Below are 15,879 nucleotides of genomic sequence, written 5' to 3'. Positions count from 1 at the left end.
GATGATCAACCGTTGCTGATCTGGTGGAATGCCTGCCTTATCTTAAATTTTTGCTTTTACATTTTCAATCTCCAAGGTAATGGTTTTACCAGTAAGTGTCTTCACGAAGATTTGCATAGCTTATAACTAGACAAATAATTTATTAAATGCAATGATTATTCGCTTGAATAAAAATACGAATGCACTAATTTGTGGACGATATAAGGAACTTAAATTTTTTCTAAACGGACAATTTGCTTCTTAAGGTATATTCCTAATTCTAATGAAAACGATCAACCTTAAAGTTCCCCACAATCATCATTCCATTAAATATTTAAAAAAAAAAAAACAGTAAGAAATCATTGATCTGTTCCTTTTTACATATATAATCGCGATCGGAAACCTATGTATTTCTGCACACTAGCGAGCAATTAAATGCATTTTTACCGAGCAGATCGATGCTAGCAATTAAAAAACATTTGTGTGTATATCATACAGCGAAGGTACGAATGCACAAGGTAATATAGCAACGACTACCTGAAATTGTTGTTGCGCACGGTTTCCCATGATGCCCTGATAGAATGGAAGGGACGGGTGATTCGAAATCAAGTGGGTTTGCTTATATTGAATTCTGGGCGACCCTGTGATCACTTGGTCACTTCTAGAGACAAACAAGTCGGAAAACCGGAAGCTAGACGCTTCAGGTATGAAAGGTTTTGTATATTTCTTTTATAAAGAGATTTGGGTGTGCATTTGTCCCATTAGCATGTAGCACGTAAAATATGCATATATTATGTGAAAATAGCCACTTTCAAGTGATATTGACATTCATAGTCTTGAATTTGCAGAGGAGCGCAGATTTGACCTAGTATAACTTTGTTAGTAATAGTGCGATTTTCACCGAATTTTGCAGGATCATGATCTATACTGTAGCCTACATTGCTGCAAAATTTTGTGATTCTATGGTGAACTTAAGGGGGGTTTTCCTGTCAATTACTAAAAATTATAGTAATATACTATTATTAACTTTATTTGAACAGATATCGATATGGAGGGTATTTCGGAGCCTAGGCACTATATAGTGGCAGCCCCCTGATTTTTTCCAGATTTTTCGGTTTGGTGGTTCCTGAGAATAGGTTCGTTAAAAAAATGACCACTTTCGACCCCCCGCACTCCCCACCTTTTCAGCAAAAGTCAAAACTAATACCGGCTTCGAAAAGTACTAACCGAGACCTTTAATTTGATACCCCACATGACTATATTTGATGAAAAAAAAATTTACACCCCGCTTTTGCATGTATGGGGACCCCCCCTTAAATTCGTCGTGAGATGATGTAACTCACTACATGCGTGAGCGTTCACAGTTCCCACCTTTCTACCAAATTTGGTGTCAATCGCTATAACCGTCTCCGAGAAAAATGCGTGTGACGGACAGACAGACAGACAGACAGACAGACAGACAGACGGACAGACAGACAGACAGTAAACCGATTTTAATAAGGTTTTGTTTTACAAACAAAACCTTAAAAAAGAACATTATATGTAATTGAAACAGTGTATTAAATATCGGGACAAGTGTACCGCAATAAGCGGAATAGAGTGAAGCTTAGGGGGGAGATTTAACCAAATATCAATACCGCCCAGGACAATAACATTATCTTCTATTGTCCCCTACCCCGGAACTAATAGAGGCTTATCTTGAAATTCGACTCCCAGGAGAAGAAAATAGAAATTCGGCGCTAAGTAAAAAAAAGATCAAGTTTTTCCCATTTCACCACAATTGCTTCTCAAGTCAGTTTCATTGTAAGTTCACGTACGCACAATCTAGCTGATAAGGTTTTTTGTTTCAGACAGACTTTCGCTTTTTGCCTGAGCGCTTGACTAACTTGGTTGAAAAAATATCCAAAAAGGGGCTCAATTTGCATTCCATCCTGCATTAATTTTAAGCAAATATTCTAGGTTCGATTTCATGTTGTGGTTCTGCCAATTACGAGGACGAGACACCACTATAGATTAGGAGCCTTAGTCGTTTGCAGAGTGCATAAACTACCAACCAAGTGTTCAGTGGAATTACTGGAACTAGCAGCGCTCAGATTTATCGGCCATCACCAGCCACAAATATCCGCCTTCAGAAGGCTGTCCCGGTTTGAAATAAATCCTTCCAAATACATCGCTAGTATCTGGTAATGTACAAGCAAGGTACCCTTAAAATTGCAATCAGCCATTATTCTCGTATTAAATGTATTAATTAAAAACTTTTTTCTGTATAGTGTTATTCCCGTATCTTTTATAGTTGGGAATTTTTTGATTTAATTATTTCGTTTATTAATTATTTACTTAATTATTCTTTCTGATTTATCAATTCATTATTATATTATTTTATTTTATTTATTATTTTGCCTACAAGTTATGTGTTCCTTCGCCTGAATAATAAAAAGATGAATTCTCAAAATTTATTTTGAGGATTCTTTTTCTTCCTTCCTCACCTAAGAAAGCTCACATTCAAGTGAAGGCATCTTCAATTACAAGGTAAGGAGAGGACCATAAGGGCATCTGATGGAGATATAATCCGTGATGGATATCGATTGCATAACACAGGTAACGAATATTATGATCCCATGTACGTCAGCTCCTTTTTTTGTAAAACCAATTCAAATTTTTAGCTTCTCGTTCATTTTCTTGCAATATTTCACTTCTAATATCTCAGGTTTTAGTGTGATCGCAATGCAACGAACTAATGACACACCGAAAATCTATTTAAATGACTTGAAAGGGACTAAAGTACCCAATATCGGAACCCGAACTAGAACCAAGGCGTGCAGGCACGTTTCTATATTTCAATATTTCAGTGGAACTATACATACCACCTTCTCTTAGGCTTGGGATAACTCGTGTTAGACCATAGTCTGGTAAGCTTTGCACTTGAGCCATGCACCACCAAAGAGACGATGGTGGAACATGCAGAGAACTACAAACCTCTCATTATCGGATCCCTCCCTGACATTCAAACCCACCCATTCCGATAACGATGTCACCTTGAGAAAGCTGTTCCTAGACCACATTGAGTTTCTTATTGAAAGCCTCCTTGTGTGCGTTTGCATCGAGCTGTACTACTCGTATTGTAATGTTCCCCATTCTTGACTCACGGTTCCCAGGACATGAGGAAGATTCTGACATCGGATTACAGTCACTTTACCCTGAAACGCTCATGGGTATATTACACTGTCATTCAAACTTTAGTGACTTTTCTGTCCTCCTCCCTCAGACAAGGTTGGAAATGTCCACGGTCGTATTTGGAGTTTTCCTACTTTTTCTTCAAAATATTCTCCGAAATCTTCAGGAAACATATTGGCACTATTGGTACTAGTGAGTTCTGAGTTTATATTTTAGATTAAGTTTACGGTTAAGGTACCTCGCACACAAGCTTTACCATACATACCAACGTCAAAAATAGGGCAAATTAAAAAAATTTTGTTTGAGGTAATGGAATTTTAGGGTCACTTCCTTTTTGTTCAGTTTTTCCTTTGCTTTTGCGGTCTTTTGACCATAGTAACCCTTGGAGGTTTATTGAGGACTTCTCCCGTCTGCATTGATACACAACAACAAAACAATATTTACCAGCCGAGTAGGTGGTAGCACATATGGACAAGTGATTTCCTCATACACTACGACTTACCGTATCTGTGTCTTCTGGTTAAAGATACACTTAAACAGGACGAGCACTTACACATAAAGCCAAATAAAATAAACAAAAGTTAATTATTGGGACATACAACATTTCCTTAGTGAGTATCGAGTTATCGAGTAAAGGGTCTTCCTTAAATCCTATTCCTATGAATATCGCATTTTATCTTCAGGAAAACGTGGGAGTAAAGTTAAATGAAACATCCAGTTTTGACTTTAGCTAATAATATCAAAAACCTTTATTAAAAATTCGTTGATTTCAACATTGTTCATCTAAAAAATATATAAATAAGTCATCGTAGATTTTGATTCCCTTTTGACACTATGAATGTAAGTGTTTTTATGTAAACATGGTTTCCTCCAGTTAAATTGTCCAATGTATCACAATTGTGTAATTTCAATCTTGTTTTTAGAGGTCGGATAGAAATAGTATTCCGGAATAAATAGTCGAAATTTAGTAAATGTTACATGTGAGGCTAATCTATTTTTTAAGGCATCACTCAAACCCCTACCTAGCTACGCTGATACAAGATTTAGGAGGCGTACGTGTATATATGTTAGTAGTACTGTGATAGTTCTGGATAAATAATGTGCATATTTAGCGGTGCAGGCGATTCATAAATGGATAAATCAGAAATATTCCGGGTACTTAGACGCGGTATGAATAATGCCTGAAAGTGGTTCCATGAGGCAAACGTCCTGAAGTAGTGGATGAATAGCTGTAGCCACCTGGTCCGCCTCCAGTAGTGCTAGTCCGCTCAGTACTGTAGTTGTAGTCGCCACCTGGTCCGTAGCGTGAAGTGCTCTCAGATGTGCTCGAGTAGGATTGAGTTTGAGGGCGCGAATAGGGGTCGCTCGAGGAGGTTGAGCTCTGTTGCACAGTCTTTTGGGTGTACGAATATTTTTGGTTGGTCTCATTAACCCGGGGGGAGGTGTTGACCAAGTTATACCGTGGCGTCTGCAATTATCACAAATTGCGATTTGTTTTATTTAGGACAAAATATCTACGATTCTAGTTTTTGACTATTTAGGATTTTCAGCAGGTTTAAACAATGACGTCGTTTAGCAAACAAAAAAAATTTAACTAACTACCAACTTGCTGTATTACTTCGGCTTCGACTTTGATTTCGTCAAAATTCATCAAAAAATTTCAGTGTATATCGGTTTTGAAACAAGTTGAAATTATTCGTGGTCAGAAATTGAAACATGTTTGAACATTTTTGGAGCGCATAAGTTAAAATTAGGATATTAGAATAGCAAAGGTACAGGAAAAGACAATGTATAGATTCAAAGAGAAAATTTATTTCTGTGTTAGATACGTTGAACTGTCTACCGTTACATTTATGCACACAGCCGCTATTCTGAATAGCAAGCAGCTAGAATTAAAACACATTGTTCCTAAGGGTTAGTGTTAAACAACTCTCTAGGTAAACACATTTTCAACTGAGACCGGGATTAAGAAATCTGTATCTGAAGCACCCAATCGTAGAGCTCCACGTCTAGGACTTTTGGTACTTGGCAGGTTCCACATAGAAAACCCGTCTATGTGGCCTCTTATCAGCTGTTGTATTGTGAAGGCGTGGTAAGACATAATCCATGCTGTCCCGGGCCGTTGACGCTGCCAGACTTCCACCGGCTTCTACCCGCTCCGAGTGACGACGAACCATGCTGAAGACCTTCTGGCGGGTTTCATCGCGAGCCGAAATGTAAGGCTGGATTGGTCGTGCCAAAACTTCAGCACTAGGCTGAATTCCTTCGCGATTGATCTTCTCCAGGATTGAGATCCTTTCTTCGTTCTTTGGGCGACGCTTACCAAAAGCGGTAATTGGGTCGGCGATCAAACTTGGACGCGGTACATACGGCACTTTTTCCCATGGGATTTCGCGTTTCTGCAAGTCAAATGGACTTGTGGTTGGTTTTTGGATACTTTTTAGGTGATTTTGATAGTGATTTGAAAACACCCTTTCCTACATGCTAATTGCTAACTCGGAGCAGTGCATCGTACTTCTACTTGGTTTCAATATGGCGGCGATAGCTAGGCGACATTCAAGATTATGGTGTTAGCGTGCGTTCTTTTGTTTTACGTCGAGCAAGCATTTATCTCATAAAGCTTCCTACCGCTAGCTGTGGTTTTAAAAATTTTACTGGTGCTACTTTCTACTCTACTATGCAGTGTGGTGGTAAGGGGGTTAGTTTAAATATATTTACACGTGCTTTGGCGTGATGCCGTGGGTTGAATGAATGGTATACCTTACAACTTTCTGGGAAAATATATAGCAGGTATAACTATGAGCGAATTCTTGAACGGTTTTGAGGCGTCCACAGTGAAAAAAATCGTAATTCATATTCATTAAACGAAGAAAATTTTTCTGTCATTGGTTTATAGTCCGCTAGTTCGCTGACCAAACTCTGCCATACATTTTTGGAAAAAACGTTATTGGTGTACCATTTCATTTGTGTTAAAAGTTTATTGTTCAGATTAGTGCAAAATGATGTATCTGTTTCTAGTACTGAGTGTGTGAATTAATTTTAAAGGATTCTTTAGTAAAGATAGAGTTTTACGTGAAACAGTAGACAATTTAAAACGTAGACTTCTCGGCGAAAGCAAACGACATATTTTCTGTTTTCATCCACAAAATCACAAATCGATGCTCTAAGGGACTGTGGGTCGAAGCACAAAAATCCTGGTCATCTAACGTTTACAGTCAAATCCTCTTTTCCTTAAAGTGGCTTATCTTTGTCTTATTCTTTTGTAGACCGCTTCTTATCCCCTCTCTTTTCACTTTTCGGTATTAATTGCTGTTTATGTCGTTCACTGCGGTGATTTTGTTGGAATACAATAGTTCATGGTATATGCAACAGTTTTAACCAGAAATCTCCGGAACAAGGGTTGATTTTTCAGTATTATCTGATATGAAATCAATGCATTCATGGTACTTCTCCATTCTGTGTCTGTATCAGTAAATCAAATCTAGTTTACGCTCTTCCACTGGTCTCATTGCAGACAGTTTTGTTGCCTTCCAACTTTTTTAACGATTTCAAAATATCTGAATGTTCTTGATAATTTTTTAGCCATTTTTTTATGGTTGTCTGGTAAAAGTTGTCTAGTAGAAGTTTGAACTTCTTTTTGTATCAAAATTGGGTCCTTGACATTCTACTGACATGTAATTTGACATTTTGGTCCCAATAAAAAATGTTGTTCATACTTCTGCGGAATGGTAATTATTGGAAGCTTGAGCCACATGATGGCGTTTTGACAGCAAACCAACAGTGATGTGGTCCAAACCCTTTGAAATCAATTCACACTCTCATTATTTGCTAATGGTCTCTAAACCTAATTTACGCTTATTAGGAAGTGCAGAAAAATTCACAAAATTCTCTGAAATACCATCAGGGGAACATGCAGTTTTGGGCAATCTACCTACAAAATATATATACCGAGCGACTCTGCTCCAGGACAAATAGAATACAAGAGAATGTCTCTGAGATTCTTCTGTAGAATACAAGAGAGTGTCTGTAATATTCCTTTGTATAAAAAAGTCTGTAATATTTAAATCAAATGTTTCATGTTTGTTTATCTTCCCGAACTGTGTAGAATAATAGTCTGTTTTGTGTTGTGTAATTTTGTATTTTATGTTTAAAATTGGAAAGCTGTAACAGTCGATTTGTACAGTGTAATAAAGTAAAAGATATTCTGAGAAGAACCAGAACAATTGACAAACTCTGTTGAACTGATATATATAATTAAGAAATTTTCCATTAACATTTTAAATTCGAAAAAACGATATAACTTCTACTAAATCGTTACGAGAACATCTCGACAACAAGATACAAAATGCATCTTATCCTTACATTTAAATTAAATGCGAATAATATCTGTAAGTGTCACAATATGGAATTCGTCGAAGACGATTTGCATGATATCCTCCTGGAACTTCGCCTGCATAGGAATAAGTATAAACATCTCCAGGACTCCAGCGGGTCTTTCGCTCTAGGTGGGACTTAAAAGTTACGGATAGGGGTACAAACTTAGGGTGCCATTCTTGGTGGTAAGTCTTCTCCCACTTATCCTCGAGATTTTTGTAGGGGTATCCGTAAAGCTTACTCACATTGAATTCTTCATACATATGAGGGCGTTCAGTAACTGGATAATAACGCGATCGCTGCAATAAATATTTATTGCACAATTTTTATTTTCGATCAAATTGAAAAATGTGATATTTTAAAATTGAAACATGGCATAAGCATCAGCTTTCCTTTAGAGTTTCTTCAAAGAAGCCATGCTGCAATCGTCGTCTAGACATTTTTATTTCAGAGCGGGAAGCCTCATGATATAAAAAGAATTAGAGATTAAGAAACACCCAAAGGCGGATGGAGATATGTAACTCGAAGTGGGATAGGTAGGAAAATGAAGGTTAAAGCAGAGAGCCAACAACCAAAACATAAACTATATGCAACTAGTTAGTGCCCACCCAAAGCTCATTAAATAACAGAAAAGATTGCAAAAAGCCTTATTTACCCTTTTTGCAATACAATTCTACCGAGGAGAAAGCGGGAATATAGATTTACTTCTGAATATATGTGAGACATGCATACAATCCAAATACTAGCACTGCATGCATTGTTATATAAAACTACCATTTTAGTGGCATTTCATGTATTACCACATCGATCAAACTGAATCTATGAACCACCCGCTTCCCTTCTTTGATTTTCGGTTATAACTTTGAAGTATATTCACAATTTCTGACTGCGAATAATTTCTAACCTTCTTTCGCACCATTTTGTTGATTGCCACCTACACATCTTCCTTTTTCATTTGAACAGCTACATTAGATAAGAAAAAGCCCCCCTCTCTTCTCCAAAATAGCTAAAGTTGATCCTAATTTAATCCGGCCAACCCAAAAAACCTACATACATACAATGTTTCTATTGCACTGTTGTTGTTTCTGCCAACACTATTTCTACACAAAGATGTCGATAGGAAATACAGTCCACAGAAGCCCAAAGAATGCGTTGGGGGGCGTCTTCGATGGTATGGTCATGTAATTCGTGCTAACGAGAATTCACTTGCGAAGATTGGTCTGAACATTGAAGTCAATGGTAAACGATCAAAAAGCAGGCCGAAACAACGGTAGCTTGATACGCTGGATGGGGATTTAAAAGCCTCAAGGATCGGGCATTCGATAGAGCTAAATGGCGAAACCGATCACGACGAGCCGACCCCGCTTGTGAACGGGACAAAGACTGAAGAAGAAGAAGAAGAGGATGGCCATCTCTGAAGGTTTCCACGATTCAAGCAATCTTTTTCTCCTTCTTCAGCCTTTGTCCTGTTCAGAGGCGAGGTCGACCCATCTTTCCTGGTTGTGTCATTTTCCTCGGTCAAAGGCCTGATCTCAAGTCACCATCTAACATATCAAGTCACCGTTGTTTCGATTGGCCTTTTGGTAGTTTCCCATAGATTTCAATGCTCACACCAACCTTGGCAAGTGAACTGTCGCCAGCGTGAATTACGTGACCATCGGAAACACTTCTCTCGTAATTTTTCCCTGATCAGTACAAGCGCATTTCGTCCAACGTAACACCGTTCGCCGTTCATTGCCTTTTATGGTCGGCCAACACTCAGAACCATAGAGGGCGACAGGGCAAACGGCATTGCGATAAATTTTAGATTTGAGACGTTCGTTGATACGTCGATCACAAAAAGTCAGCTGTGGACCACTTCATCCAGGTTGTTCTAATACGTGGACCAATTTGATAACACATTTCTCTATTGGCTGATAACATTGATCTTAGATATTTAAATCGCTCAGTTCTGGGCAGGTCCCTGATACTAACAGTTATTGTACCTGTTTCATGGAGATCGTTCGTCAAAAGCTATATTTTATTCAGATTCAATCTCAGACCATATTGCATAAGGCGATTATTCCATTTTTGAAGAAGTTGCTCGACATCAGCTTTGCTATGAGACGCTAAGAAATCTCCTGTGTGACAGTGCCACAGCAAACGGCTTTATGATAAACTGGACACTTGAGATGGTAAGGGAAATTTGTATTGACTTCTGAATAGCTGGTGCCAACACTTCTACTGTCTTAACAACCGGCGAGTCGAGAGGAACAGATGGGGGAAATACAAATGTAAGAATTCGCTGATCCATCATCCAATATTTGAGATAATTTCGACACTTTCGCAGTTGAGCTCTGCTGAGCGGAGAATTGGAATCCAATACCATCGCATAGGATAAAGCATGATTTGATTGGCAAGATAGCACAAGAGTTCCAATAGAGAAAAAGAGAGGCAGTCCAGCGCAATGTTCAGATTTTCGTCCCATTTGGTTTTTAACTGCTGTGCTTTTACAGAGTAGACCTTCCACTGAGTTAAACCGTCAAAAGTGGGATGACCACTCCATACAATATGACCCATAACAGAAAACAGGGTTTCTGACAACCGACTCGAAGTCAGAACGACCACTGTCCATAACAACGATCCAATCAGAACTGCGCGATTCAAGTAACTGGAATTGGCGCTTTCAGCACTTTGCAAATCTGCGCCACCTGGACCACGTGGCATTCAACAACTTATAGCTTACCAGCATAGTTGAATCGTTCCCACTGACTGCAGGGATGGTGTGTACAGAAATCTTCCCTGTAAATGCACTGAAATCCACCTCGCCTAACGGATCCCTTTTTGCACCATTATTTTCAAGAACTTCTTAAATTATGAGCCTCGTTTTGTATGTATGGATTTTTCTCTTTCACTGCTTGTTGGCATTGGTAACCAATAAAACCAACCGTCTCGTATGCGTTGACAGTTCCGTATGATAATTTCCTCCGTTGCCTTATTGATCGCGAATTTTTAATTGATTCCGCTTATTGTTAAAGTTGCTGTTTTCCTGATGCTAATTTAACGTCCGTGCACACTCCTTCCATTTTTTTGCGCTGTGTAAGTCTAGAGCGACCTCCTCATCGGTTATCCTGAGATATTTAGTTCCATTGCATCTCATAACCCGCAATGCACGTCTATCATACTATGTAGAAGCACCTCCTTCTTCAGTGAGAAGAGAGTCTATCGTATCTTTTTCCTCTTGTCAGGAGTGGTCTACGTTCTTTTGTGTATTTCTTTGAGAAAATCATGTCGATGAGATCGTGAGTTTTCCGTTTTATGCGAATTTTTAAGTATTTTGCCACGTTCGCCAATGTGGGTGTAATATCTATGAACCCATACGTTGCAGGGTTCAAACCTCTATTTTATTTTCCGATACTATATTCATCATTGCAAATCAGTTGTACGACAATATAATATCTACTGATTTTCATCCAGTCTGGCAGTCCCCAACCTCAACATGGTAGCTATGTTTTACGGTACAGAATGCCCGTTGTTCACCCTCCCTCTATTAGCGGATGTTAAGATCCTGAAGATCAGAGAAGGATTTGTATTAAGGCTGTTGAAGTCAAATATACATTACTTAGGCTTTTATGGCAAAGTCTGTGACTGTTTCACCAAACCACCTAGCGGCACATACCACCCACTAGAAACATATCAGTCCAGCCAGTATAAAGTTTAAACTAGATTCTAATCCCCTCGTTTGTCGCAATTAAAAATTGATTAGCAAAGTTAAAACGAAGCAGTACAAGCCATCAAAGCAAATGTGGCAATGGTCAACCAAACGAGGCTTTCATGGCAGAATTGGTTAGCATAATCCACGAAATATTATTAGACAGGTATCAACTGCAGATATATGAGCAGAAAGTAGATATACCACGTCAAAACATCATTCGGTATTCACTGAAAATTTGGGCATGACAAATTTTTGTTCAAGATGAGCGCCATGTTTGGAAATAAACCTTAAAAATGTTATTCCATAAAAATATATCAATCTGGTTTGGCAATGCTTCTTCGCAATAAGGTATTTTTTTATATTTACTGGTAAAGTTACATAGTCACTTTTTTCGGAGTACTTTCTTTTTAAAATGTCAAATGGTTATCTAGAGAACGAAAAAGTTGACTGACAAAAAAGAGGATTTGCCTCTGCCCTGAACGAAGTCGTCAGGCAACTTTCCCGTTCTTTTTTGAAAACTTGGGTGTTTAACCCAAAAAAAGAGGAGTCCGCAGACTACAAAAGAGGAAGTAAATTGCTTCCCAAGTGGTCCGGCCCGTCACCAAGTGGGTGCGTACTCAGGACTCCCAGCATCCTGAACAATACAATACAGCATCCTCAACAATACAATATTTTTCGAATTAAAGGATCCACGGTTCATCCTTAATATTACTAAGCGAAATATTTATGCTAAGGAAGTTCTACTGTCAGTCTGAGTGATAAGAAGGAAATCATATTTTATCTGAAACTTGTTATAATTAAATATAACCCATTACAGTTTCTCTTACACTTTCAAGGCAGTCTCTTTTCAAGTTAAATTATGCTCCTTGCCATATCTTTTTATGACATTGACTGTCTACATGGACAAAAGCAACTTGGGGAATAATTATCACCTGGAAAATTGTAAATCTTCATTTCGGAAATCTTAGACAAGCCCAATATTTGGAGTAAACTAACCAGGCCCAATCTGGAATACTCTAAACAGCGGAATTATGTATAGAGGCAACTCTTATCAAGGCGTCAATATAAGCAACGTTGTGCCAAGAACTACTAGAGCCGTACTAGGGCCATGTTGAGTTAGTAGATAAATTTATAACCTTGTGGAACCCTCACTGCGATTTAATTGGCCTGTACTTCATGAAATTGAATAGGAATAAGTAAAACTTTCTATCGCAGGAGAATCAATCAGTTTCAAAGATGAAATAATTAACACTAATCTGGTTTTTATGGTTGCAATTGAAAGTCAATTATTTTGCTTACTTATGATCCGAATTCCACCAAATTGCTTACATTTAAAAAATTCTCAAAATGTGTACGTCCTATTCTAGTAAAAGACCATATAAAGGCAAAAGAGCTTGCCAAGTAAGGAAGACAAAGGAATCATAAGACGTCTGACTCTTAGTACTAGTCCTGAATGCAGTTCGGCATTCGACTCAGCTTTCAGTTCCTTCCTTCATTTCTACAAAGATTAATCACAAAATCTCACAAAACCTAATTTAGAAATGCCCACTATAATTCCGAACTTATCCCTGCTGGATTTCATTACTACTTTTCATTCACATAGCCCGCAAAAACAGTCCATTAGCTGGCATAAGCAATTGGCTGTTTTCCCCACTTATTGAAATTTAATCTGCGCGCGCATATCTTAATCCAAAAATAAATTTTCTCCGAATAAAATACAACAAACGAAAAAAAAAGAAAATATTTTCATGTTCCATAGCATACCCTGGGAAAGTGTATACGATCTCATAAACATACCGAACTTTCTATGTAGTTGTTAAAATAATAAACTACACAAACTTTGAGATTTATTGTTGTTTTAACGAACTGTTTAAATTTGCATTTTTCTGTTATGCTTCATGAAATTAATTCGGGATTGGGTGTGAAAGATATTTGCTCATAATCCCAGCACTTGGACGAATTATTAATCTTGAGCGTGAAAATAGAATGGGGATGGAATCAATTTTGCAAAATTTTAATTCAGATTTTAATTTATTTTTAGCCCAGATTTTTATAGGGGAAAGTATGCAATTTAACGTGAAGTTTATAGCTGATTTCTGTCTGGTTAGCTTCCACAGAGAAAGTGGAATATTTGGGTTAAATGAGGTTTGAAAGCTAATGAACTGACACTATCTCTAGTTATTTTGCCAAAAATGAAACGAATATACCCCCATAACCGCAACATTTAAAATCTGTAAAATTTCAGATGTCATTCCAGAAAACTGAACCCCATTTGGAGAAATGTAAAAATAGGATCAGTGAGAGCAACCAGCCCCAACCCAGAAACAAATCCCTTCACCTCGTAGTTTCAGTAGTTTCAGTAGTTCATTTATATCCATAAGTAAATAGGCTTCCAAAAAGTATCTCATTCAAGTTCATAGCTCGGTAATCTTGAACTCAGTGGGAGCAAAGCCGCCTTATTACAGAGCTTCATATACATTCCCATAATTATTTCATAATCGCTAAAACCATGACTTATTAGTATCCTTGGGAGACTACGGTTCACGCCATTTCACATTGTCAAACAAGCCATCAACTTAAATCATCGTCCACCGAATTCCTAGCACCGAAACCAAACATAAGATTATAGTATTTGCTCGACGAAGGTTAAGTTTATTTTTACTTTTCGCTCTCCGATTATAAATAAATAAAAGGAGACATTGAAAAATACACCTTGGCAAAGCAAAGCAACAAAATAGCTGGATAAACTGTCGCCCGGACACATACAAAAAAAATATTATCTAATTTCCTTTGCGGCCGTTACTTCATAAACTATATCTTCTTCGGAACATTAAAATATTCAGCTGAGAATATTTATAAAATTGATGCCGAGGGAATCTGCGTCAATGTGTGAGTTACGCTACGCCAACACTACGAAATTGTTTATAAAAATTCTGAATAAACAAAGTATAAAGTTTAAATTTGCGGCACCAAATTTCGTTGAGCTGGTACTCCTCACTACATACGTTTTATGATGGACCATTAAAATTCCACCAAATGATTTTCGCGAAAAATTAAAAGATGAAAATGCAATTCCGTCCGCCAGATGTAATTTGTATCTTTATTGCGTGAGATGAAATTTTCTGAAATTCCCCGAATTACGTAATATTGCATGTATATTTAGAGATTATCTTTTATTTCGAATTTCGAATACATTCACAGAATCGTTCAGGATGTTTTAAGATAGTTTTGAGTGAACGAAAGTTCCTTTTTCAATGACAATATCCCTATAGAGTTGGTGAATAAAATGCGATATCCATAACAATAGAAAGTCTTGTGAGTCCTTTTTTCAACACACATACGAAGATTCAAACGTGTTTCAATTCCTTTTTCGAAAACTGTCTTTCAGTGTTTACTGGAGTTATCGTCCTCCTTAACGAATTTTGTTAATTTTCTAATTTGCAGATTTTCACTTTCCACAGATTAATAATCATTAATTATGTGAATTTTATGTAGTTTTTTTTCCAAATTCCTTGTAAACAGAATAATAAGATAAAATTCAAGAAATGAAGATTCGACAACTCTTCACTCGAAGAAAAAAGAATTAAGAGTAAAACAGCAAGTAGGATAGGTAACAAGCACATAAATGGTATGAATTGAAAAATATTTGCACTTTCCATCGGACAACCATTTCCACTCACTACAATTTATTTTTAAACTTTTATTCACAGTTCCTTTGATCGTTTTTCAACTTTCATATATTTTCGTATCTTTTTCTGCAAATATTTTTTCATTCACATTCCCACACTGTAAAAATTGAAATTTAATAAACCACACTACACGATTTACGACTTTTCTTTCATTTTCAAAAAAGGGAATTTTCTAACTGACAAAAAAAAAAGATTCTCTTCCATATTTTCTCCAAAACTCAAAATTTATAGAAATACCAACATCAACGTTATGGAAAAGGGGAAAATTGATTTTCTCAAGGAAAATTTATGATCCTTACCGAGACTGTATACGACGAAACGGTTGGTCTTGTGTATGATCTGCGGGTAGTATAGAAATCACTTTCGTAAACCATTTTTGATAGTTATTTTATTGATTTGGAGAGTTGAAAAGATTTTCGATTATTTCACAGTAGAACCAGAATACACACAACCCAATAAATTCGAGATGTTAACTAAACGCCCGTTCGAGATGCTCTGAATTTTGGCCGCTTGAAACAGGATGATTTTCATCAACGCGACGAGCTGATGCCAAATTATTTTTGGAAACTCACTCACAATCCAAAGTGATTTTTCGGTTTTGTTTTTTTGGCAATGGATACTTTGAGAGTGTGTTAAGTTGACTAGAAGGTAGTGCGGAAAGAGAGGGTTTCGGGATGGTTTTTGGATTTACGGGAAAAGCTTGTGTGGGAAATGTTTTATTGGTTTGTTAACTTTCTAGTTGCCTTAGCTGATTTTGATATTTTGCTCTAATATAGCACTTATAAGTGAATCACTTTACAAATACAAGGTATTAACTGAGAAGTAGATAATAACAAATTAACATCACCACCGATTGCAAAATTCGAATATGGAGGAACTCCTAGGACTTGATTTAATTACACGAGGGCGATCATTGTTTTCTGTTTTCATGTGAACACATAATACTCAGGAATGACTCACTTTCCCAGT

At 37.3% G+C, this 15,879-nt stretch overlaps 1 protein-coding gene across 2 annotated transcripts in view; it reads right to left on the bottom strand.

Annotated features, from left to right (window-relative positions):
• LOC119657955 (uncharacterized protein CG45076) overlaps positions 1-15,456 on the bottom strand; it is a 41,858-nt gene extending 26,402 nt beyond the window's left edge. The window contains exon 1 of one of the 2 annotated variants that reach the window (XM_038065157.1): positions 15,210-15,456. In XM_038065157.1, coding sequence (XP_037921085.1) covers positions 15,210-15,284 — 75 coding nt within the window. In that variant the 5' untranslated portion in view covers positions 15,285-15,456. The remainder of the gene's footprint in view (positions 1-15,209) is intronic. The other variant, XM_038065158.1, reaches the window with a different exon arrangement.
• Between the last annotated feature and the right edge of the window lie 423 nt (positions 15,457-15,879).

The sequence above is a fragment of the Hermetia illucens genome, chromosome 5, assembly GCF_905115235.1.
Source record: "Hermetia illucens chromosome 5, iHerIll2.2.curated.20191125, whole genome shotgun sequence".
In the NCBI taxonomy this organism is placed as follows: domain Eukaryota; kingdom Metazoa; phylum Arthropoda; class Insecta; order Diptera; family Stratiomyidae; genus Hermetia; species Hermetia illucens.
Note: the sequence above shows the minus strand (reverse complement) of the source record. Positions and strands in the feature narration are given on the sequence as shown.